This window comes from Homalodisca vitripennis, chromosome 6 (genome assembly GCF_021130785.1).
Source record: "Homalodisca vitripennis isolate AUS2020 chromosome 6, UT_GWSS_2.1, whole genome shotgun sequence".
Classification (NCBI taxonomy): Eukaryota; Metazoa; Arthropoda; class Insecta; order Hemiptera; family Cicadellidae; genus Homalodisca; species Homalodisca vitripennis.
The window spans coordinates 111,817,311-111,842,238 of record NC_060212.1 but is presented as its reverse complement, the minus strand read 5'-3'; the positions used below and the strand labels follow the sequence as shown (position 1 = coordinate 111,842,238).

The window sequence follows — 24,928 nt, the reverse complement described above, 5'->3', positions numbered from 1 at the left end:
CATAATTGTAGCTTAAAAGATAACTTTTTGTATGAAGTTAAAAAATTAAAAGCTAACCAATATGTTTTTTCTTGAGCAACTGGATAAACAGGTCTTGCTAAGAGGACATCGGCACTACTTAATGCGTACAGGAGAGAGTTGACAATTGTACATGTAAACTGTATTAGGCACATGCTGGAAAGTTACTATACAATATTAATATAGTGCGTAATGTTTTGAATCAACAGCTCAGATGTTTGTAGATGGAATCTAACCTGGAAGTGTTGATAGGCTCAGGATTGTATGGACCATCTGTGGACTCTGCAGCAGTACTCTTGGCACCATAATACTCCTCATCGTAGTTCTTGGACAGAGAGTAGTCAGGGGGCAAGGCACAGCCGATAGCAGTCAGACATGGCAGAGCTTTGCCAAACAGTTCAGGGTCATAGTCCTGCAAATGTTTTTTTAGTTAGAATCAATACAAAATACCAAAATATCTACAACAGAGAATAAGAGTAATTTTGATACACAGAGACTGATGTGTTAAGTACATCATATTATAAGGCATTATGTTTTGACAATTTTTTAGTATTTTTATTTATAATTTTGATACGTTTTTCCCAAATTAAAAGAAAATTAAAAAGTAGTAAAAATCGGGTAAAGAAAAAAAATCCAAGTAACGCTATAAGGAAAACTAAAGATCAAACTATGAAATCTGTTCTGACAAAAAAAGAAGAGATAAAAAATTTAATTACTATGAAAATTTATTAGTATAATACTAAAAATTTCAGTTAAGACTACTTGGAAAACTACAAATAAAGAATTTGGAAAGAGATAAAAGATACAGATGGCATAGAATTTGTGAAATAAAAAGTTTATCATAAACTAAAACTTATGGTACCATAATTTACCATAGTAAAAGTTCCAGTACATGTCAACTCTTTAATGATTATTGTATGGTTGATAGTGTTAGACAGCCTAGTTAAACTTTTATGTGATTTAAATAATGTTACACTTTTAGCCAAAGTAGTTATATACTATTTCACTTCACTCCAATTACCTCTGAAAAATTAGAAAAAGTGAATTAGTGATAGTTATATTATCATTTTATAATAAATACTCAATAGGATACCAATAACGCACATCATTTTATAATGAATATTCAACAGGATACCGATAACGCACATAATTTTATAATAAATATTCAACAGGATACCAATAACTTACGTCATTTTATAATAAATATTCAACAGGATCCAATTATATATGTGAATTATAAATTAATTGAATTACATTCTCTATAATTTCAAATATTTTTCTTGTATAATTGAACATTATAAAAATTAAACCATGTTACAAAAGTGGTGACTGAAAAGAATTGTCAAATTGTTTAATCTTTTGCTATGTGCCTTTTCAAAAATGTGTTATATAGTAACCTATTGTGTTTGCTACAAATCTCAAAATTGCTCTAAGACTATAGTTTACTAAATAAGTAGCAATGTTTGTGTGTAGCTTTAGAGAAAGAAGGTTTGTTGCTAACTTTGGAGTTCATTTTTGTGAATAAATTATTGATTGTACTAATAACAAAATTAATAGACATTCATATAAATGACTAAGGGTTTCAAAAATATCTCATGAAATATTACTTAAAATATTAATTTGTATTGAGATTAAAGATAGATTGGGCTGGTTTGAACTATATCTTATTGGTGGAAAAGAGTATATAGCAATTGACCATGCAAATAGTTTTAATTAATTAATTACCTACTCTTCATAAACAAATGATTTAAAATATGAGTACCCCAGAACCAATATTCAAATTCATATATTTTTATTCATTACTGTATAGGCTACATAAAGAAAATGCTGATTGAATAGTCATTGCATTTGTTTAAATACGATTAAAACATATTTACTCAAAATGTTAGGGCTAATACAAATATTAGTAATGAAAAATGTAAACAATATTATTATTTGCTGTTGGGAATGTAAAATTAGCTCATTTTTGATACTGAATTTTGCTCTAGCCCTTAACAAATTCTTTGTAAATGTCTTCAGACATTTATAAATTCATGACCCTCTTATTCAGTTTTAAAATATACTGTTTAAAAAAACAATCAACAGAATGCTGTGTTACCATTTTGGATAGAGAGTCAAAGATGTTGCTGAAGAGCATCATGGTCAGTCTCTTCTCCTCATCACTAGAGGCACCATAGAGACCTTGTCCACCTGTAGAACCGTAGTACTTGGCGCACCTGTCGTAGTGGAGCATCAGCAACTGTGCACAACAAACCGCTTGTGTTAGCATCAGCATTAGTAACCTGGTCATAACCCTATGTAACCTAGTGCATAATAAACACCCGGTGTGGTATTATTTTAGAGTCATGTCTTAAACCATCTTTGCTCTTAGAAGAATTAAAGTAACCGGCTCATCATCCGCCTTAAGGATTGCCTATTTTGCCCTTTTTGACTCTCATCTGCGATATGGAATCGCTCTATGGGGTGGATCCTCGATTGGCAACCTCCAGAGGATATTAATTCTTCAAAAGCGAACAAGAAGAGTTATGGTCGACCTCTCTCATTTTGACAGCTGTAAAGATGCTTTTAAGGACCTAGAAATACTTACAGTTACCTCAATCTACATAATGGAGGTCATTATTTATGTTTCAAAACAAAAATGGTTGAGAAATGAGGAGGTACACACTCATCAAACCAGGGGAGCTCAGGCATATCACCTACCAGCTCAAAGAACCACTCTCTACACCAAAAAGCCATTGTTTGTTGGAGCCAAGCTTTTTAACAAATTTCCCGAAGATCTTAAAAAATTGTAAACCAAAGACACTGAAAGACAGCTACATGACTGGCTGGTAAAGAAGTCCATCTACAGTATGGAAGAATTCTATTGTATCCTCGACCTTTAATTATTGTCCTCTTGTTTAAATTTATTCTATTGTAATTTATAATAAATTTATTCTTTCCACTATTAATTTATCTTGTGACAAGTATTCTGTTCTCAGTGATCATGAATAAAGATTTTTGTATTCTATATTCTGTTCTGCAGATGGACTAGTTTTAAAATCTCAGGAAAGGGGTCACGTAATCTTATAAAAAAAATATGCACCTTTACTTTTTGTGCTACATTTTCTTTTTGAAATTTGTATTTTAAATATTCCACTACTAATATTAAAACGCCTCATTTATCACTACACTTAACATACTTGTATAAATACTTAGAATAAATACTTAAGTATGTAGATATTTCAAACTAGAATTATACTTTAAGTTTTAAAACAATAACTGCCAGCACATCATCATAAAACCAGTAAATTTAAAGATACATACCCGCAAAGCAACCGTAGTATATTCTGACAGCTTTGATACGTCCACAGTCAATTTCCTCAGCAATTTCAGCAACATGCTAGGTTGCATTTGGCTGAAAATATATGCATTAAATCAGCTCATTTTGAGAACATCTCTTATAAGTTATAATAAAGATTAGAATAATTAAAGAGCATGGATTGTATTCTGTTTGGAAATGGTTATAATCCAATAAGTGATAGAAATCATTAAGGATCAGGCATGGCCTTCCTAAAAATCGTGCCATTGTCTATTTGTCTGTACAATAACTATTAATAGAAAGGTCCTAGAGACTTTTAACGAGTTCTTCTTGGTCAAAGGAAGGTTAATATTGATTTTGGGGTGAAAAGGTCAAAGGACAGTCCGTCCGTCTGTCTGCCTGACTGTGTGATGCCTCTTGATAGAAAAGCCAAAGATACTTGAATTTTGGTACATTTGTCTTGGTCCAATGAAAAGCTTTATTGATTTTTGGGATCAAAAATTAAAAAGGTGGTTCATCCATTTGTCAAACCATCTGCATGTTAACTCACTCATTATATTGTGTTGGGTCGTTACTGTGTCATATCGTTTTATTCTTTCTAGGAACGCCTTGGGGAAAATAGTGTATAGTTTAAGCTATAGATTGCTTTTAACAGAACAATTCATGAGATTCCACCACTGATCAACTGATTCACTGATTGAATAATCTCATACGACTGGATTCAGATATTTTTATTTGTATCTTTCTAGGTAAACCATAAAAAAACATAAAAATAAATTACAACACCCAATAATACTTCAGGTGCAAAGTGACTAAGTCATGCGAGCTGGATTGTTGAATTTCACAATATACTGTGGCAACTTGGGATTGTACAAAATTCACTAACCTGTAATCATGTTAATTAAATATCTATGTTAATACTGAATTTGAATATGTACTAAGTATACTTATCTTATCTACACGGTTAGGAATCCAGAATATAATGACTGACCTTGTAAGGGCAACAAGGAAGTCAGATACAGCCTCTCTCTGACCCTTAGTCAGCATCCTGTTCTTGGACAGCCTGTACACAGTATGCAGGGTGGCATCCAGCAAGTTGGCATAGTTGTCCGCCTCTGTGTAGAACTTTGAGTGGGAGATGAGTAATGGAAGCACAGAGTTGCCAATGTACCGATTCATCGACAGAGCCATGTCCGACTCCAACCCATCATTCTGGCATCAAAAAGCAGACATTTACTATGTTATATGAAACTTGAAGTGGGAGATAAGTCATCTGAAATCCATAATCTACGGTGATTTACAGTGAAATTGCTATGTCTGATGGAATGGTGTAAAAGTTGGTTAGGCAGTTCATTGAAAGATGGGCAAATATCCATGACAAAATATGAAACGGGAGGCCTTCAAACAAATTTTACAAGTTTTGAGAACTTCTTTGCTTGAGATTGTGACCGGGTGCTTAGGTTATAAAATTTGTATTCCCGATTAACCTCCAAAAAGGATCAGAAAGGTGTACAAACAAAATTCAAGCAGCTTATTACAGACTTTATTTAAAAACCAATTGTAAAATTGCAAAATATCTATCTTATTTCTAGAACAGCTTAATAAAAGCATGCCTATTTTGAACCATATTAAATCTTAAAATAAATAAAAAGATACAAATATGTGTAATGTACTAGAAACAAAGATTTACCCTATCGAGCATAGTGGCTGCCCTGAGGTCAGGGAGGAAAGCCTCTTCCAGTATCTTGAAGAAGAGCTCTTGGGTCTCAATTCCATAGACCCGTTCTAAGAACAGGACTACACTCTGCTTGTGCCCAGGCACCAGACCGGACGGCATGTCACTCTTGGGGCGCTCCTCACCGGCTGCAGGATTCTGCAGTGTGAAACGCAGACTCAGAACACCCTGTAGGTCCTCCAGGGGCACCAGTGAGCGCAGGATGGCACGCGCTCGCAGTGACTCGTTCTTACCCTTCAACAAAACAAGGCAAATAAAAATTAATAGATTTTATTTGATTAGTTATACACTAAAAATAGCACTAACCAATTTTCCTCAGGAGGATTCACTTTTGGAAGATGGTCAGAAGAACATAAACTGGGTATAGTAAAAATCGTTGTCACTTAAATTTAGGTAACCCTAAGGAAACAGCACATCACTAACTACAAATGTTGAGATTTTAAGGTAAAAAGAGTTGGTTGCTAGGTCTAGTTTGCTGCTGAGGATGGCTTCTTCCAAGTTCACATGATTGAGATAGTGCCTGTTATCGTTTCTATGGGATCTCAACAAGAGATGGACCCTATCCCCAAACTTACATATCCTAAATATTCTATCACTCAGAAAGCAGCGTAAAGATCATTTTAGGACTAAGTGCCAAGAGGGGTTTCCTTACCATCCTTAGTAAAAAAAGAAATACCCAGATTTTAAAGGATAATTTGTTTCACTATATTAGTTATATGATCTATATCAAAGGAGAATGAAGCAAATTATAATACAAATCTTGTTGAGTGCTACAAACTTCAGTGAGTGTGTTATAACATAAATTGTGATGGTTTTGTAAATTATTTTAACCTATGACAATACTATGCAGGACATCTGTATGAAACTATTAAACATTTCATGCAATTATTTATTTCACTTTTATGTGGTAACCACATTTGATGTCAGTTTAACAGATGTTTCTAGTCTGTGTTGAACGAATTTGCATTTAATTACTATTAATCAGTAGCTACAGTTTTAGAGTCTGTTGAAATTCCACAATTAAAGGGAAATAAAAATTGACACTATGACCTTGTAATTTGTTTTCAGGTTGTATTAAATATAATATTTTTCTTGGTCCTATTTTGGAGTTTACACATATATTATAGGAAAAAACTTAATACTGTTACACAGAAGGTTTTATTTAACATAAAACTAAAACTTCATTTGTAGCTCAAGTATACAAGAACAATACTTTGCTGCTAAAGAAATGTCACAAAGATTATAGTACAGCATTAATATTATTCACTTCCATTAGTATTATTAACTTCACTTATTTATTTACATTTTATAGCCTACATTTAACCACTTACATCAATTTATGATTCACGTGTTCCTTATTTTTTTCCACCCAATATTTCTTCTATATTTATTTATTAGTCACAGTAGCTGTGACGAGTACCTGGGCAATGACGGAAGTGTCAGGAGCACATCGTCCTAGCAGGTCGACCAGAGTGCAGTAAAACGCAAGGATGGCAGCACCCGTGTCAATGTAGTCCTCATCATCATCCGACTCCGGCAGTGGATGTTCAAACTGGAGCGGCATGGCCGATCCCTCTGCCTCATCCACCAGCTTGCGACGGTCCGCAATGCGCTCCGACATCTGGCACCATAAACAACAAGTTAAAATGTATAGTAACCTAATGCTGAAAAATAAATGGCTCAAATTTTATTGACACTAATTCTTGTTTGTTAGGACTCTGTATTAAAAATTGAATTATAAGTGAATCTACTCAATATGATATTTATTCCTACTTAAGAACTTAGCTGACTGACTTCGTTATTTGCTGGACAGCGATGCTGACAAGCGTAAGTTACTGTTTATTGTAATGTAGCAATGATGAATACTATAGAAGTAAACAGGTAATCATATATTGTAATTTGAGGCTGGCAAGAAAAGTACAACAAACTATAGTTCACTCTAGCGGATCTATTCTGTATAGTAGCGGTATAATCCAAAAGACTTTAATGTTAACTAAAATTTTAGTTTTCTTGTAATAGTAAAACAAAAATATACGAATACCTTGTTGGCATCCATGATGGCCCTCAATAAGCCCTCTCCCTCTCCCCTGAGAGCAGGACCCAGACACTCAGGTCGCCGGATCAGCAGTCTGATGACCAGATTAGCATTCTCCTCTACACTCTCCCCTGAAACCAGCATCAGTGTTGTGACTCCATAAGATAGCTCTATATCTGTGATTTCTCACCAAAATTCTATAATTAGCAACTGTGACTCACTTACCATTGACCCAGACACAAAATCGGAGGAAGTCCAGGTACCTCTCTCCCTCCACTGGGTCCCAACCCAAGTCGGGATAACCCTTCTCCACAAGCTCGCTGTTGGACTGTAGTCCGCACCGGGACAAGTATATTGCGATCTTCTCTAAATAATGTTCTCTGCAAACATTTAGGAAAAATCATAGCAATCCTAATACTTTAATAATTTTACTAGACAAAACCTAACTGACACTGGCTAATTTTTCTTTTCTGTTAGTAGTTTGCTTCCTTCAGAAATCATCATATTCTAAGAAATTGTAAGATTTTTAATATATCCTTGATTGGCTGTTCTTACAATAAAAATTATGTAGATAAAGTCCATTCAGGAAAACACCTGCTTACAAAGATTCTGATTACAGTATCAGGTTAGATTATAGCCCTCTATAAAACTGAAGTGGGTAACTAATGAATTATTGAAGCCATTAAATGCAATGTTGAAACTAGAAAACATTTTCTTGTTAAGTTGTGATTAAAATAGGTAACAAAATTTTGCCTGTTTCCATCTTTTAACACACCAATCTCTAAAAGGATAAAACAACTGAAGTTTAATGGTATACAAATTTATACACTTTCTTCATAAATTGAAGTTTAGTGAGAGAAACCAACGCCAGTTATGAGCCGCTATGCAATATTACAAAGTTACAATTTATTGTAATAACAAAAATACCTGAGAGCGAGTGCCAGTTCAGTGTTCTCCATGACGGAAGAGTAGGCGACATCCAGGGGGGTGCTGCCTCTGAGGGAGGGTCGGGCCAGTAGGATGTTGCTGTTCTCCAAAAGGAAGGAGAGGTGATCAAACATGGCTTTCTGGTTCTGCCGAGATGTGCGGCAGAAGTAGCAGAGGAAACGGCAACAGGCCACCACCATCTCGTGGGAAGTGTCCTGGAAACATTGATACTTGTATGTTACTGACAAAAATAAAATAAAACATGAATTATAAATTTATTTTCTGACGTTCCCTAATATAACATAATAATGCCACAATTATGACGTTTAGGCAACACTGTAATATCTTTAGATATCCTTGTATGATTGTTGTAGATTAAAATGAAGGATATATCACAATTATTGAACCACAATTTTTTTAACAATTAATGTATAAAACAGGAATACACTGTGGCTTTTAAGTCTATAAATAAAGTCAGTGACAATAAATCTCCATAAAAAACCAGACAAGGATAATTTTGAAAATATCAGGGTCATAAATACATTGTAGTGATGGTCAAAAGTAATATCTAGGACAAACAACCTTTCCGGTAGCTACACAACGGTCAAATTACCATGCTTTCAACTCTCCTACAATGTGACCATAACTTCTGCAATATAAATCAAACTTATAAAATCATTTACAAATTCAAGAAGAGTAGTTGAAACTTGAAAATTACAAGATAAACAAAGCAGTAAAAAGTGACCTTGACAATGTACTGAATGATAAGATCAAGCCAATTCGTTGTTTGAAACGGCATTGCAATTGGAAATGATGGATTCCTGAACAAATCCCACCTATAACAAGTTTCTTCCTCCAGTAGTTACAAACCATCTGTCCAGCACGCACAAACATGTAACCACCTCTTTGTAGCATTAATTTGTTTTGGGAATATTTTTATTTACTGACGTGTAATTGTGTTTAATACAGTGTGTTTTTCATTTTAACCTACAATGAAACGCTAATGCGTAGAAACACTGAAGGTGTCAGTTTTGGCGAATTACATAACTTCACTATATTTAGGAACACCGAAGGTAAATTTATAATTCATTAATATTAACGGTGGTCCTGCATTAGGAATGGAACTATAAATAAAACGTTTTCAACACAAAAGGTCTATGGAATCTTGTAGAACATTTTATGTACACAAGTCCATAGTTTATTATGACACGAATTGTTCTAGCCTCAATTTGTTAACAATACTGAGATTTTTACTTTTTAGGTTCTTTTTCATCAAAAAAGAAAGAAATTCATGTAAGTGAACAAAACTCAACATCTTGTATTTTTGTTGTTAACAACTGAAAATTTCTATATATTCTTTTAAATCATAAATTTTTTCACATTCATTCAACATTATTAAATTTGATTTCAAACACGTTTTGGCACTTGCCTTTTCTTTTGGTGGACTCTCACCCTCCTGCCCTGTGCCAGCCTGTGGAGTGTCAGACTGCGCTTGAGCACGGCGACCCAGCGTGTTCATCATCACAGCCATCACGTTCTCGTGCACCCTCAATACCCGGATCAGGTCTGGGTGCTGGAAGAATGTGTGGTTGTTCACCAGCTTCCTGCAATCACAGCATCTTATTACTGTACCATACCATCTCGTGTCGTCACGTCCGGAAGAGGGCACCTTTCCAGAGGACAAATTATGTAGTGAGGATCCGCCACTAGATTCCTATATCCAAACCAGCTTTGATGAGAACATTATAAACTAATAATTTAGATATGATCCCGAATGTTCCCTAACTATGAACTTGGGCCTAGGGGATCTACATACACTGGTACCATGCCTACTCCTCACGATAGCGGCACAACAACTCTGATACAACATCCGCTCTCTGCTTCATATCGTTGGCAGGAATATGTCTATCAGAACCTGTCCTGGAGTATTCCAGATAATAGGAGGCTCCCGTTGTTAAAACTACGACTAATTGTTCGGCCCAGCTGACTATTGTTACTGTTATTGTTGTGCCAATGTGAAACTTAATGTGGCAACTAGCCGCAACTATCATTCTATACATTTTGTACAGTTAAATCTCTTAATGTTTAGCTGATGACGTTTTGTAATGACTATAAGCAAATAATTGGTAAACTGCTCAAGGTGCTTTGATTCAAAACGAAATCGCTGCTGGAAGAATACTTGTAAAACAAAGGATGAGTTCAAAATTGACTCCAATCACCTTTATTTCTGTAACCTATAACGTTTCATTCGTAAAGGAAATTTCAATAGCCCAATGACACTTCGACCAAAGACTGTAACACATTTATTTTTAGTTTATATTAAAACGATATTTCTTGTTGAAAATAACTACGAATAAATGAAACAGCAAAAAAATTAATTTGCTAGCTATATTACACATTGACAAAAGTGACTTGAAAATCCTTTGCGTAATTAAAAGTTTTTTTTCCGTTATAATATTGTATAGTATAAATGTTAAGTATACTTTTTGATAAATTTTTCAGTATTTACATATTGTTTCTAAACTATATGTAAAAATCTTTAGGAAGTGATCAGTCTTTTATGGAGCCTTTTTTGTTGTTAAAACTAGAAAAGTTAAATTACAAATCAAATAGGAATGAGTTTTTATACAATGTTTGTACTACTTTTACAGGTGTTTCTACAATAACTAACCTCAGCTCATGGTTAGCCAGGAGAGAAGATAATATTATTTATTAATGAAGTTAATGATTTTTACTTTGAGTTTTTAGTGTGAATATGAAATGCTGTTGCACTACTCACCACAGCCGTTCCCTCATGAGGCCCTGTTCCTCCTCTGACATCTGTACTGGGAGGAGCGCTCGGATCTGACTGAGGCCTACCCACATGAGAGCTGCATCATTCTTGGTTTTGGCGTTGATCACATAAGTCTTCTCCAGGGCTCTCACCAGCTCGCCTACGCTGTCGTACTGTCTCACCAGTAAGCTGGAACATAATCAGTTTATTATAAAACAATGCTTCCTTGTTAAATTTAAAATTAATACATACTGCATATATATAAAGTTTTAAAGGTCTTCTGCAAGAAAGTTCTCCCCAATCAAAATCTTTACTAAACTAAATTTACAACATACACTAATTAACTATTAGTTATGCTTAAAACTTTTGTGGCTTTAGTTTGTGATGTTTATTTTCTCAATAATAAGTGATTTGAAAGAAAAGAGCTTGCTTATTCAAAGAAGAAGAACGTTATATTACGTCACATTGTGTGGTGTTGTTGTGAAGAAAGTATGTTACGTTGATTTATTTAACACGTTGACTAGGCAGATATACTACTGCGAAGTGGTCTATAACACAAGACAAGACCAATCAGCAGGGTCGTACTCTGCTTCGGTGGTCCCTGGAAAAGATATTTGGTTCGCCCTGTGTACAAGTATGGCGCGGCTGGCCTTTACCCTGATAAAATTGTCTGAAAAAACCTGTCTGAGTACAGGCCTGACACAGTATAGAACTGCAGTGAAGGCATTAACTACATGTATTATACCTGGACAATTATTGTACAGTAGTTTAACCCGTTAACTGCGGCAGATGCGCTAGTGTGAAGTAGTCTCATGACACAATACAAGAACACTTGGTACAGAGGCTCAGTGAAGAAGTTAAAAATCAACACAACAGGCTGTCTGTAATATCTAGGAAGCAGGAATGGATGGATAACCATGACTTTGTATATTTAAAAACTATTTAACACCAATCATACGTGGTTTCAAAATTAATAATAGAGCTGGGGTTGGTGAGGTATTTCCCCATGAATCTTGAGTTTGTCCCTAAATCTTCTACATCTAAAATTCCTCAAATATCAATCATTATTTTTATAAATCTTGCAAATATTTCATTCTATACAACATCAATATTTTTGATGAGACTGGAGGGAAAATCTTTTAGATTGTTCTATTTGTCTCCATAGGTAGATTTTAGCCTTGCTTATCAGCTGTTTAGGGGAATAGGTTTCTTATATACAGCCACATGAACTTTAGATGTACAATTGATATCAGAGCTGCGGGTGCTGCGAGGAGTGAGTTTCATTTTAGAAATAGAGGTTGATCACCTCTTATAAGGCTTATTCTGCCCATCCTCATTGGCCACTGGTCTGTGCGAGGTTCTTATAAAACAGAATTCGAGAGGCCATACAGTTCGAGGTCGATGGTACTGATAAAAAAATGCTAAGCTCACACACAGGATTTTAACCTTCGCTATCTTGATCTAACTCAGATCCAAAGTCCAACGACTTAGACTGCTCGGACATCAGCTTCCTACACCTCAGAGAGATGGCCGAGCCGTGATGGTGGAATTCCAACACCTCTCCAATATGTGGGAGTGGGGTGAGTTAAACAGATGGTTAATATTGTTGGCAGCAATCCTTCCTATTTCTTTCCCAAATACTGTATGACCCGACTTTTTCTCATTGCTGCTTATGTTATTGGGAATGTAGAAAAAGGAATAAAAAGGAGAATCAAAATGGTCAAGCTGGGAGATATTACTCAAGCATACAATCATGTCTTTGGACTGTAGAGCATTATCTCCAACATTTTATCACATCAAGTCTTGTAACATTTCCATTACTGTCTGCTCAATAACTGTCTTATGAGTATAAGTTTGCTTACCTGAACATTTCTCGCACAAGCTTTGGAGTTTCAATTTGAGTTTCTTCAGCCCATTTTACAATTGTTGCTATCAAGATTTTTCTGAACACCTCTGAAAAAGTGAAAAGAAATTTGTTAACAAGTGTGAAAATGAATTAAAACAGTGTTTAATCTTAGACTTAATTATTTTGACCAAACCAACAATAATCTTAACAACATTCTTACCCTCAGGTGTCTTCTTCTCTTCAACTTCTTCTTCTTTTGGTGGTTCCTCCAGCTCTTTGACTGCATTTATGAAGTTGTACAGACGTTTGATAACACCTGGTTTTGACGTCTCATCCGCTGGAGCTTCCTACACGATGGTCAATATTACAAAACAGAAATCAAGTTACATTACTTATAATTGGTCTTAATCAAGTTACATTACTTATAATTTGTCTTATTCCAGAAAAAAACATTAGATAAATTTAATTTGTGTTAAACTTGATAAGAAAATATATAATAATGTCACAATTTTATTTCTCTAGTATTTTATTTAACAGAAGATGGAGATAAAACTTAATGAGGGACAAATATAATGTTATTAACTTGTTGAAGTGCCTACATCTTTTAGCGGGCTATGGATGTATGTTTCATACAAGGGAAATCTTTTGTTTTGTGCCACGCATTTCTCTGTAGCCGCTAAGTGCCAATCTAGGTGGCCATTTTGATGTCAGTGCCTTTCACCGTTCTTTTCAGAAACTATCCAGCTGTGCTAGTAAGAGTTTACTAGCACAATGTCACTCCTTATTGAAGTGACTACTTCTTTTGGTGGGCTATGGATGTATGTTTAAAGGATTAAAAATAAATTAATTACATCTTTTCTAGCTAACAAAGCTGTAGTGTAATTTAATACTGGAAGAAAATGAGTGTTTCTGTTGATTATAATTATAAACCGTTACTCAATTTACGTTGGGCTTTACCTTACATTTTACTTTTAAATTAATTACGTAAATCGGATTTTAATTCAAATTTTGCTGAAGAAAGATCATTGCCATTGATTGACTTTTTAAAAGATAAATTAATTTTAACAATGTCAAACAATAAAAACATAACAACAATGAGATATTCAATAACAATAGATGCTGTGTTTACAAGATATTTAACAAGATTTTATTCCAGAATTGTTATTTCTTATTTCAGTTATCATAACCCATAGTTTCATTTTTAGAATATAATGACAATGAAAATGAAGTAATTATTTAGGAAATACAAGGTTGTAGTGAAAATGATACTGACCAAATTATACAAAGTAATATAAATGATAATAAGGGAAATATATACAAAATTTAATACTTTAATATTTATACATCAATGATCATTGCAATATATGAAATGTAAAAAATATTACAAAAATATGTATACAATTAATAAAAGGTTTAAAACTTTTTATGTTAAAGAATTTAGTATCTCATATTATTTTAAAATAAAAAAAAAATTAACAATCTAGTAATTAGGAAACATACCTGTTCAAGATATACATTCACAGCCCGTTATAAGAAGTAGTCACTTCTGTCGGTCAGTCCTGGCTTCGCACTGCGTTTCCAATTTTCTTTTTGAGTTTGCGAAACAATCCAACTGGATTATTTGAATAAACCTCATGTTTAAAGTAAGTGCTTATGTTCATTAATTCATTAATTACATCTATCTCAAAGTTAAAAGAAGGAATTAAATATTTCAGCTGCATTTATTACACTTGTTAATTTTTTTTATTTGGTTGGTGTTTTAAAGTAATGCACATGTGTAGGGCACAAATAAGAAAACTTTAAAAGCACACCAGATGGCATATGGAAGTAACATTACATCTCAAGACACATTCACAAATATGAGGTCAAAAAACCGTTAGTTCATTTTTCTCACTTGAGTTGATGACTCTTTGTACCTTACATTACTAAGAGAAGACTTTATTATTGATCAGTGATTTGCCGACTTCAGTTATTACTCTTGAAAGCAGTATTTATGCCTATAATGTAAACAAAATGGTAGGCGATGATACATTACCTCTGCAGCTGGTTCTTGTAAGGCCACCAGTGACACATGTTTCATCAGCTTCTCATGGAAGCCATTCAGGCTCTCTCTTAGATCGTTGCCGCAAGGGCAATTCTCTGTGTCATCTTCTTCCAGATTTTTAAACCCTAAGATTGCATTCATCTGAAATATACAATATTTCACTATTAAGATACAACTTGCAGCTCACTACCCTAGAGATTTGAGTAATAAACTTATTAAGAGATTTTAAGTTTCATACTATAAAAGATTATGTTAAAAATAAACTAAAAGAATTCTATACATAGTGTAAAGCTAAGGAAAACATTGCTATAGAAAAATCATGCTGTGCTTTTTTGTTTGAATGTTATGACATGTAAAGTAAATAATACATAATTCTAGCATCATCGAATTGGAATGTACTGAAACCTCCCCCCCCCATTAGAAACAAAATTGGTTCTCATCAATTAGCTAGAGTCAGAATAATGTGGAGGAAGCTTTTTTTTATGACCACATGTAACATAGTAAATTTAGATATAATTAATCTGTATGTCTCTTTAAACGTACTGAACATGCGAAAACTGAATTTCTTATGGTAATTAAAATTTTTGCAAATTCCATACAACTTAAATAATATTTTTTATTAAATTTACACACTTAAAGGAAAGAAAGTACAGGGCCAGATTTCATCAAGTCAAATATCATCAGTAACTGACTTTTGAATGACAAGTTTACGTAGGAAAGCTAAAAGTATGAGCCATAACACAGATTTGAACCCGCGAAGCGGAAAGTTAGTTAGCATCACCTGTTCCCTAGGAGGGCATCGGAATTCTCTGGTCTTCTTGGCAGCTATGGCAGACGGCAAGTCAGACTGTTTGATGTCCACGTATCTCTGGAGCTGGTCCTGTAGTCATAATATTAATAATGAAACTTATTAACCAATACTCCGTATTATAAAAGCATTATATTTAAAAATATGCAAATATAATACTTTATAGTACGAGGGCTATCCAGAAAGTAACAGACGGTTTGGAATAAAAAATTAACCAACTGAAATAGGAACATATTATATAAATTTAAAAGCTACACTCTTAGGCCATTTTTTTTAGAATGTTTCATCACCAGTAATGATACTATTGAGAAGTGCATTACCATGTTTGTCGTATTCATCAAGGAAAATTAACAATTCAGCAAGTCTTTGTTTTTTGTGATCATCCGTAAGGAATTTTTGAACCCACCTGGCACAAAGTTTGTGGTATCCAAGCTTCCCTACAACAATATCATGAATTAAATTTAATAAAATTTGTGGGAAATGTTCCGAGAGTTCAGTCATTGTGAAACAGCGATTTTCATGAACTTTGTCATTGATTTTCAACATCAAATCTTCAATCACTAGGCTAGGCTGATTGATACAACTATCATCATGAATATTGGTGAGCATTTTTAAAGTCAATACACCATTGCCTTACTCTGATTTCACTCATTATTCCATTTCCATAAACTTCACACAGTTGGCGATAGATTTCAATTAGTTTATGGTTTTTTCCAACAAAACCTTATCACTGAATGCACTTTATAAGTGGCGGGATTTTCAATTACAGCACACATTTAAATTAATCATAGTGAGAAAAGTAAAAGAGATACAGACAACGCAATAACAGCTTGATGTGTAGTGAATGCCAGAGTGTTTTGACACCAAGATGGCGGCTGTAGCCCCACCCACTGCTGAACCATTCAAAAACGTCTGTTACTTTTTGGATAACCCTCATAACATTTACAAATTTAGAGAAGACAAAAGTTTTATTTAAGTTATTAGTTATTTAAGTTATTTAAGTTTTATATAATGTTAACAACTAGGCTGTGAATATTGGTGTCAGAGTCAGGATAAAAATTAAAATATAAATAATGTGTACAAAAAAATTATAATTCACGTTTGTTAAAGTTTAATACCATCAACATTAATACTATGTCCAGGAGTCCGAGTACAGCTTGTGCCTCATGATATAATTCTATTATTTGGCTCAGTTTGGGTCTAATGTTGTTAAAACTTTTTGGTTATATTTATTAGATGTTAACCCTTTAACTGCTGCTTGTAATTAAGTCCCTGGATTTATGGCGACATCTGAGCGCCGGGCTTAGTTACATACAAACCCCCCCCCCCAGCACCAAATATTTGTCCCATTATTCATTATTAGAAGTTTTTGAGGTATAACGTTATTCAAAGTTTAATGAATAGAGTAAGAAGTTCTAGTAATTTTTGTAGATTCTCTTCGTCCATTGGTGTTTCTACCATTACGAGATATTACTACTATCACACAATTATCTACAAATAAACATCGGAAAACACTTTGTAAAATATCAACATAACCATTCTAGAACTCTTTTACAATACAAAGCAGGTCCAAATACTTTGAGTAATGTCCAAAAGATTGCATGCACTAACTAGACAACTATCTTCTAGAAATTTTTAACATAATAATGTACAAACACCACGTAACACAATACAACAGCTTATACTACAAAAATAAAACAGCAGATAATATGAAAAGTAAAATAATATAAAGTATACTCGGGCGTGGCGGTTCAAAGGTTAAGTTCATATGTGTTGATTTAGGGGCCCCAGAATCATGTTTGTCATGCTACAAGTGACTCTGATCTTAGTTGCCGCAGTTGATCATAATCACCGTCGGTCTGCTTGGCAGTGTTCCACATTGCGTATTGTTGTGAGTGATGTTTTTACTGTTTTTTACACTATTTACATTGTTTCATTTTAACTGAGAGAACGTACTGCCTGCAGGTCACCAACAAAGTCATGGCTGTAGGAGATGATGGACTCGACCCTGTGTCGTAACTGCATGTCACACAAGTGATGGAGCAGGTAGCACATCTGCAGCTTAGCCCCCTCAGCCATCTTCATGTTGAACAGGCCCTTTCTGTGTTCGTCTTTGCCCTCTGTAACAACAATTTGTTATTTCAGCTTTTAGTTCAGTTAAACATCTCTTGAGTGAAGACGGTTCCCAACCATGGAGCTGATATGTCTCAAGATTAACATTTTTTAACTTTTGATGCAACGAAAATTTTGAAGATTATCATGATACCAGTGACTTAAGACTAAGTACTAATATTGTTACAAATAATAAGAAGTATTGAATTTATTATAATTAATAAGTATCTTTATAAAGTAATTTTAAGTAGAGCAGTAACATTATTATACAATTTTAGTAAATAGTAAATCATACCAAAATTAAATTCTTGAATTAACAAGAAGAAGAAGAAATATGACACTAATAAAAATGAAATGAAATTCTCTTGTAAGAGAATAGTCCACAATCATGTTCTCCTAATAAAAGAAAATAGAATCAAAATGTTGTCATTGTTACTGAGAATATAATTACATAATTTGTTAAATTATTAAAGAACGGTTTAGTTGATTTCTAAACTAGATTGCTGGAACAAACAAAAGCTCGATGCAGGGTAGAGGATACAGGTTCCAACATATAAATGTGACCAACTTCAAAAATGGATTTTTTCAACTCAGAAATCTTTATTATTAAAATAATTTCCTGATTTTTGTATGGAAATTTGTTAAATCTAAAATTATTAATTTACAGACACATTTACCATCATTTAAACGCTCTTACACTCAACAGCTTTAGACTATAGGGATCTGTTCCTCAGGTTTCCAAATTCCCTAGGAAATCTTATGAGAGTATTTTTATTTAAATTCAAACAACTGATTACTAAACACACATATCTTGCTCAGACAATTTTTCTAAATCCATTAACTAACTAAATATCAGCTTAATGAAATTAACGAGATTGCCATTATCAAGATGCAACCCTATTATTATTTTAAGTGTCTGGTTACAATATATAAAGTTACCTTTCTCAAAAGTTGGATCCCAAGTTTCCGGGTCAAACATGATGAGCAACTTGATAACATCCTCGTCAGACAATACACCCACCAGCAACAGACGGTCCACCAGTTTCAGCAGGGGCCTGACAATCAGAACGGATAACTTGGTCAGATTTTTTAGTTTTATAGAATATATGTTTTGTCACACTGTTAATTGTATCCAATAAAGCGTGAATTATAAAGCTATAATTGAAAACATGAACACTTTTTCTAGCTTATTAGCAATTTCTTCAGTTTTTTTTTTTTTAAGTTTAAGTGAGGAATGAAACTAAAAATGCTTTATTCATACGTATACTATTTATTTTGTTTTTAGACCAATAGAAATTCAACTGGAGTAGGACACACTTCATTATTTCAATATGTAAAAATTGTTTTATATAATGTAAATAATTTAACCTTGGTAATATTGTTTATCTAACTTAACCGAAGTTTGAATAAGCTAAATAATATAATTAACATATTTATGATTAAATACTTAGGTCAGAATTCCATTTCCATTTAACAGTTTACACCATTCCCCTTATATTATGAACATACAAACCATTATATAAAAAAATTGTTTTACTGAGCTATATACAAAATATAAATAATAGTTACATGTGAAAATACATTTTTTTAATGTATACACAGTTATGTATTTTTTTGTATAGTTTTAGAATTGAACTCTGATTTCTAATTTTGTATAATACAAGGTTTTCTCTTGTACAAAAAAGGTTTTTAACAAATTTAAAATTCAAATTGGTTTACTTGAGCTTAAACTAATTTTAGCTGTTGCCAAACAATATTATATTGCTTATTTTTAAAACCATTTAAAATAATAATTTATTGTTTAATTGTTCCCAATAAAATGCTCTAAAATAAATAAAAAATTCATTAATGACTTGTTTTAGGTTCACATTTGACTATTCTTTTATAACTTACTAACATATTGTTGGTTATAACTTTACTTGGTACTAAATGAACTCATTTATATTGAAATAATACTAACAAGAAGAGGTTTTCATTTGATCCTCCGACAGGATCACGGTTGTGTAACTGGTTGATCTGCACAGCCTCGTCTAGCGCGGCCATCACGTAGTTCCGCACCACATCCAGCGGGAAGTACGGGCTATACAGGCTCCGGATGTTGTCCACCGACTCTCTAAACAGTAACAAGTCACATGGCATTTGAGAGAGAGAGAGAGACAGAGTGAGGAGAATAATCTTTATTCCATTAATACACATTTTTACAAGATGCATATGAATATTGTCATCACCACACTAGTCTATCTTAAAAAATAAAGTCAAAATTTAAAATGTACACATCTTTTTAAATAGAATTTTATTATCTAACTAAAACGATAATATATATAACATAGTCATCTGGGTTCAAAAAACTACTGAATGGAGTACAATACCTTATTGTTAAGGTAATCTTTTACTGCACTTCAAATCTCTTCCTGTCAGTTATATTTTTTATTTCCTTAGGTAGCTGATCATAGTATTTTTTGCCAATAAAGCTTGTTTTCATTTCATATAATTTCAGATTGTGCCTGTCAGTTGTGATTTTGTTACGTGTATTGTAAATATGTATAGATTTTAGAGATTCAATGGATTTTTTTGTTACAAATTTAATTACTTCTATTATGTGTTTCACGGTGTCTAATATATTCAAGTTTAGCATGATTCTTATTGCTTTTTTTTGTTTTATCAATATTTTATCTAGATTTTACTTGGATGTTGCACCGTATATACATATTCCATATGCTAAGTGTGAATGAATCAACGCAAAGTAGACTTTTTTTCAGAGTATCCAAATCACACAATTCCGACATGCGCCACAATACATAAATCCCTGACAAAATCTTGTTTAATACATATCCCATGTGTTGGTTCCAAGACAGGTTTTCATCTACGATTAGTCCCAGAAATTTTGAAACACTTTCCTGATCTATGTAATTATCGCCAATCGGTATAGATTCTCTTAGCACTAACAAATGAAATATTGCTTGAAAACTTAGTGAGGCATAAAGTAATACTTATTTATTTAGTAATACTCATTTAAGTACTTACGCAATATCTGTCATCTTCATCTGAGGTTGGACTGATTCTGTCTTTAGAGATCTGAGACTGTGTCCCATCTCCGGGTCTTGGTACAGCTCCTTCAGCTCAGGACCAATAGGAATGATGTATTCATTCTTGCAGGTCTCCCTAACAAACAAAGTCTCGATTAGTGTTACTAGTGAGAATGAATGAAAAATTATAGTTCAAAAATAAGAATTTTTAGTACCTGGGAACAGTCTTGAAAAGAAAAATTTCATGAGCAAAACAGCAACTTGGAAACTTCAAAGTATTGATTGATGTATTAACGTTTTGAAAATTGGATGGTAAACTTTTCATAAACTATTTATTTTAGGGATTCCATAATATTGATTTGAATTTCACTGTTTTTAAGCAACTGCAATCTTAAAAGCCCTAAAAATATTAAACAATTCTGTGTTGCACATGCCACATTATGAAATATATTTAAATATTGCTCTAACACCCTTCATAGCTAAAATGTAATAATTGCAAATTATAAAATTTTACTTTGATTTATTTTACAGGTCAGTTGACTACAGAAAACTCAAAAGAGTAACACAGTTGTATTAGTTAAAACAATTTTAAACAATTTAAACAAAGTTTGAGTCTGGTCTCTGCAAGAGGAAAACTGTAAAATACTTTGAAACATGCCACTGAATACCCCAAAGTCAGACCAAACAATAGAAAATTGTGAAGAACCTTCACTTGAAACTCGACATCCATAAATACCACAACATGCAAGAATGGTTTCCTCTTTGGTGTATTTTACTTGTTTCCTTTTGATATATACAATACAAAGTATTTTGGAACCCTACATGATGTTGAAAAATATTTGCAACAAAATTGTAAATGTTGAAAGAATTCTAATAATCCTTTATAATTTGTATTTTTTACATTGGGAAATTGCTGATTTATACAAGTTTCCTAATCACAATTGGCTACCTTCTTAAAAATGTTAGTAAAAATTATGTCTAATTAAATAAACTTTTTATGTCATGTTGGTTTAAAACATATTATGAAAGTACTGTTAATTTTTCTTATTTGTATAATTTCAAATTTACTATTTTAACACAATCACATCAAAATCTTAAAATTTTGATCACAATTTCATTGATCCTACCAAAAAATGATCAAAGCTGATATCAGCTGTCCTATCTTGATTAGAAAAAACTAAATTGTGTACTAGTTCAAATACAATTTTTGATCATTTACAATTTGTAAGCTAAAGATTTAAATTTATTATTTTCAAGCAAATAAAAATATTTAAGTACTATATATATATATATATATATATATATATATATATATATATATATATATATATACTATGCTGTTCGAATTAATTGGGACAAACATGTTTTTCTGGTCTTTGTTAGTTTGTGATAACTGGTGATGTCCCAGACCGCTTCAAACCGGTTATAACTGCATAGAAGTAGTGTGCTGGGTTGACCTTGACTGTAAAAAACTTGTTTGACTGGTTTTGGAGTGTCATTCCTTCAGTTGTGAGCCTTTCTTTGTGGCGGTCGGTGGTTGTGGTACTGTGTTCCGTTTATTACGTGCTTCTTCAAAGATGGATATAACACCTAGGAAGCGTGCTAAAGTTGTTGCTCTTAATGAACACACGTCTATGACTGTGAGAGATATAGCTACAGCAGTTGGTGTGGGAAAATCTAGTGTTTCCAGAATTTTAAAAACATATCAAGATTCCGGATCATTGTCTCCAAAAAGAAAAGGAAAATGTGGGCGCAAACGTAAAACAACTCCAAGAACTGACAAAATTCTAATAAGAAATAGCAAAATAAATCCAAGAAAGACAAGCACAGACCTTCGAAGGGATTTGTTGGATTCTGGTATTGAAGTGAGTACTTCAACTGTAAGGAAAAGACTTCTGGAAGTTGGTCGAAAGGCAAGAAAACCGAAGAAAAAAACAATTTCTTACTAAGAAAATGATGCAAAAACGTTTAGTATGGGCTAAGAAATACCGATCATGGACTGTAGATGACTGGAAAAAAGTTATTTTCAGTGATGAATCACATTTATTTGTGCAGGGATATCTATCAAGTGTTGTTAGGCGGAGTGAAGGTGAACCTTTGCGAGAAGGTCATATCCAACAGACTGTTAAACATCCTTCTAAACAGATGTTTTGGGGTTTTTTTTTACCACAAATGGTACTGGGAGCTTAGTTCCCATCAATGGGATGATGAATTCAGCCAAATACATCGACATACTACGCAGTCGGATAGTTCCATTTATGGAAACATTTGATGGAACATTTCAACATGACTTAGCCCCTTGCCACAATTCAAAATTGGTCAAGACTTTTATGCGGGAAAACAAAGTAAAAGTGCTTGATTGGCCTGGTAACTCACCCGACCTAAATCCGATTGAGAACTTATGGCATATTCTCAAGAAACGTTTAGCTAAGATGGATTGCACTACAAAAGAAAAAATGATAACAAGTGCTATACAAGTTTGGTTTCACGATGATGAAGTCAAGAACATGTGTGCTAAACTAGTGGAGTCAATGCCAAGACGTGTAGGTGAGGTCATTTCTGCTAAAGGAGGACATACTTCATACTAATGTATTGATTGTTCAATCTAAATAAGGTATCTAATGATTAAAAACTAATGTTTTAGGAAAAAATTGGTTTTTTTTTCATTTGTCCCAATTAATTCGAACAGCATAGTATATATATATATATATATATATATATTATATATATATATATATATATATATATATATATTGTTTTATTCTAATAATTTTAAGCAATAGTTTATCAAGTTTGATAGGAAAATCCTATAAAACTTTATGGGTGATTCATGTTCTGTAATACAAGAACAGCTGTATAAGAGCAATTATTTTTATGTATCTGACTTTATTAAAGTTAAATTATGCTATTTATAGAAATTTAATACATAATCAAATATTAATATCTATGAAATTATGAATTATTATAAATGATACTTCAGACATTTAGTTTTGGTGATGTAATTGGTAAAATAATGTAAAAATGTCTGTAAAAGCTAACTTACATGGTGGTGGCATGTGACTCCAAGTGGAGAGAGATCAACAAGTCATAGAAACCGCGCCGCAGTGGGCCTGACATGAACTCTGAGCGTATCGCGTACAACAGCTGCTTCTGGTCCACGTGTTGACACAAGGCGTGTGCGGCTCGGTAGTTGCTCTGGTAGCACAGCGCGGAGTACAAGGTCAACGTGTGTGCATGGAATCTGAGCAAAAAATGTGTGTAATATAGGACTGATGGGAAAATCATACAGGTATTCAATTTCAAATAACTACTACACACTACATTGTTAAACTTAGATTCCCTGAGATGTCTTAGTGAAAGAGGATTTATCAAAAGGTTTCATAAAAAGATAATATAAAAAGAAATAGATTGGTTTCCAATGTTGATGCTTAACTCAAAAACTGATGGCTCAAAGGCTAAAAATAAAAAAATATTAAAACAAGATGTATCTGAGTATCACACATGGATTATCAAAATAAATTAAGTCCCTCCCATTAGTTAAACATGAATTGTCTTTTTTAATATCACAATATGTGTGGCCATAGCCGATAAATAACAAACAATAATTCATAACAATTTTGAAACTATACAAAAATGTACTTATGGTTGTGCATATTAGAACAGCATATAAAAAAACATTTAATTTATGAACTAAGTTCAACAAAACTGTTGTAAAATACCTTGAAATTTGAAGCCATAATTAATTTTAAAATAAAATTTGCACTGTGGCATTTTTAGCAAACCAACTCCATTTCACAAATACAGTTTGTAATATGCTAATTCAGCATTCATTGTGTTAAAAATAAAGAAATCAATTTCATTATCGTAGAATCTCTCCCATCTCTCATCTCTTTCCAATGAAAAAAATAAAAACATTTTTATTCTTTGTCTAAATCATATCTCAAAGATTTGTAAAAAAATGAAATGTAAACATTTAAAACATTATATTTTAAATAGATAAACACTATTTCTATTGGACCAAAACCATTGTTGCACACTCCATAAAGGCTTGATGGAACTTAATTTTCTATTTTGCATCTGAAATGAATTCAAAGGTGATAATGAAACATAACGCCTTAATCACCAAAACACAGTATCTAAGCTCGCTGCATTTCCCAATATTAGATCCTGCGGTGCTTGGTTAGCAAAAGCATAATTATTTATCAGCTTTTACCACAATCTTTGATAAAAATATGTAGGAATTATAACCATATTCATTTGTTTTCCCTTCAAATTAAAATAAACACTCACTTTACCAAACACAATG

At 33.0% G+C, this 24,928-nt stretch overlaps 1 protein-coding gene across 1 annotated transcript in view; it reads right to left on the bottom strand.

The window, feature by feature from the left end:
- Positions 1-24,928, bottom strand: part of LOC124365519 (ryanodine receptor-like) — a 310,046-nt gene that overhangs the window by 60,747 nt on the left and 224,371 nt on the right. The window contains 20 exon segments of the mRNA XM_046821504.1: positions 255-430; positions 2,117-2,257; positions 3,322-3,412; positions 4,308-4,528; positions 5,007-5,285; positions 6,472-6,672; positions 7,093-7,217; positions 7,312-7,466; positions 8,014-8,228; positions 9,443-9,617; positions 10,793-10,975; positions 12,649-12,739; positions 12,853-12,979; positions 14,668-14,817; positions 15,458-15,556; positions 17,441-17,604; positions 18,536-18,651; positions 19,557-19,709; positions 20,621-20,758; positions 23,666-23,863. Coding sequence (XP_046677460.1) covers positions 255-430; positions 2,117-2,257; positions 3,322-3,412; positions 4,308-4,528; positions 5,007-5,285; positions 6,472-6,672; positions 7,093-7,217; positions 7,312-7,466; positions 8,014-8,228; positions 9,443-9,617; positions 10,793-10,975; positions 12,649-12,739; positions 12,853-12,979; positions 14,668-14,817; positions 15,458-15,556; positions 17,441-17,604; positions 18,536-18,651; positions 19,557-19,709; positions 20,621-20,758; positions 23,666-23,863 — 3,198 coding nt within the window.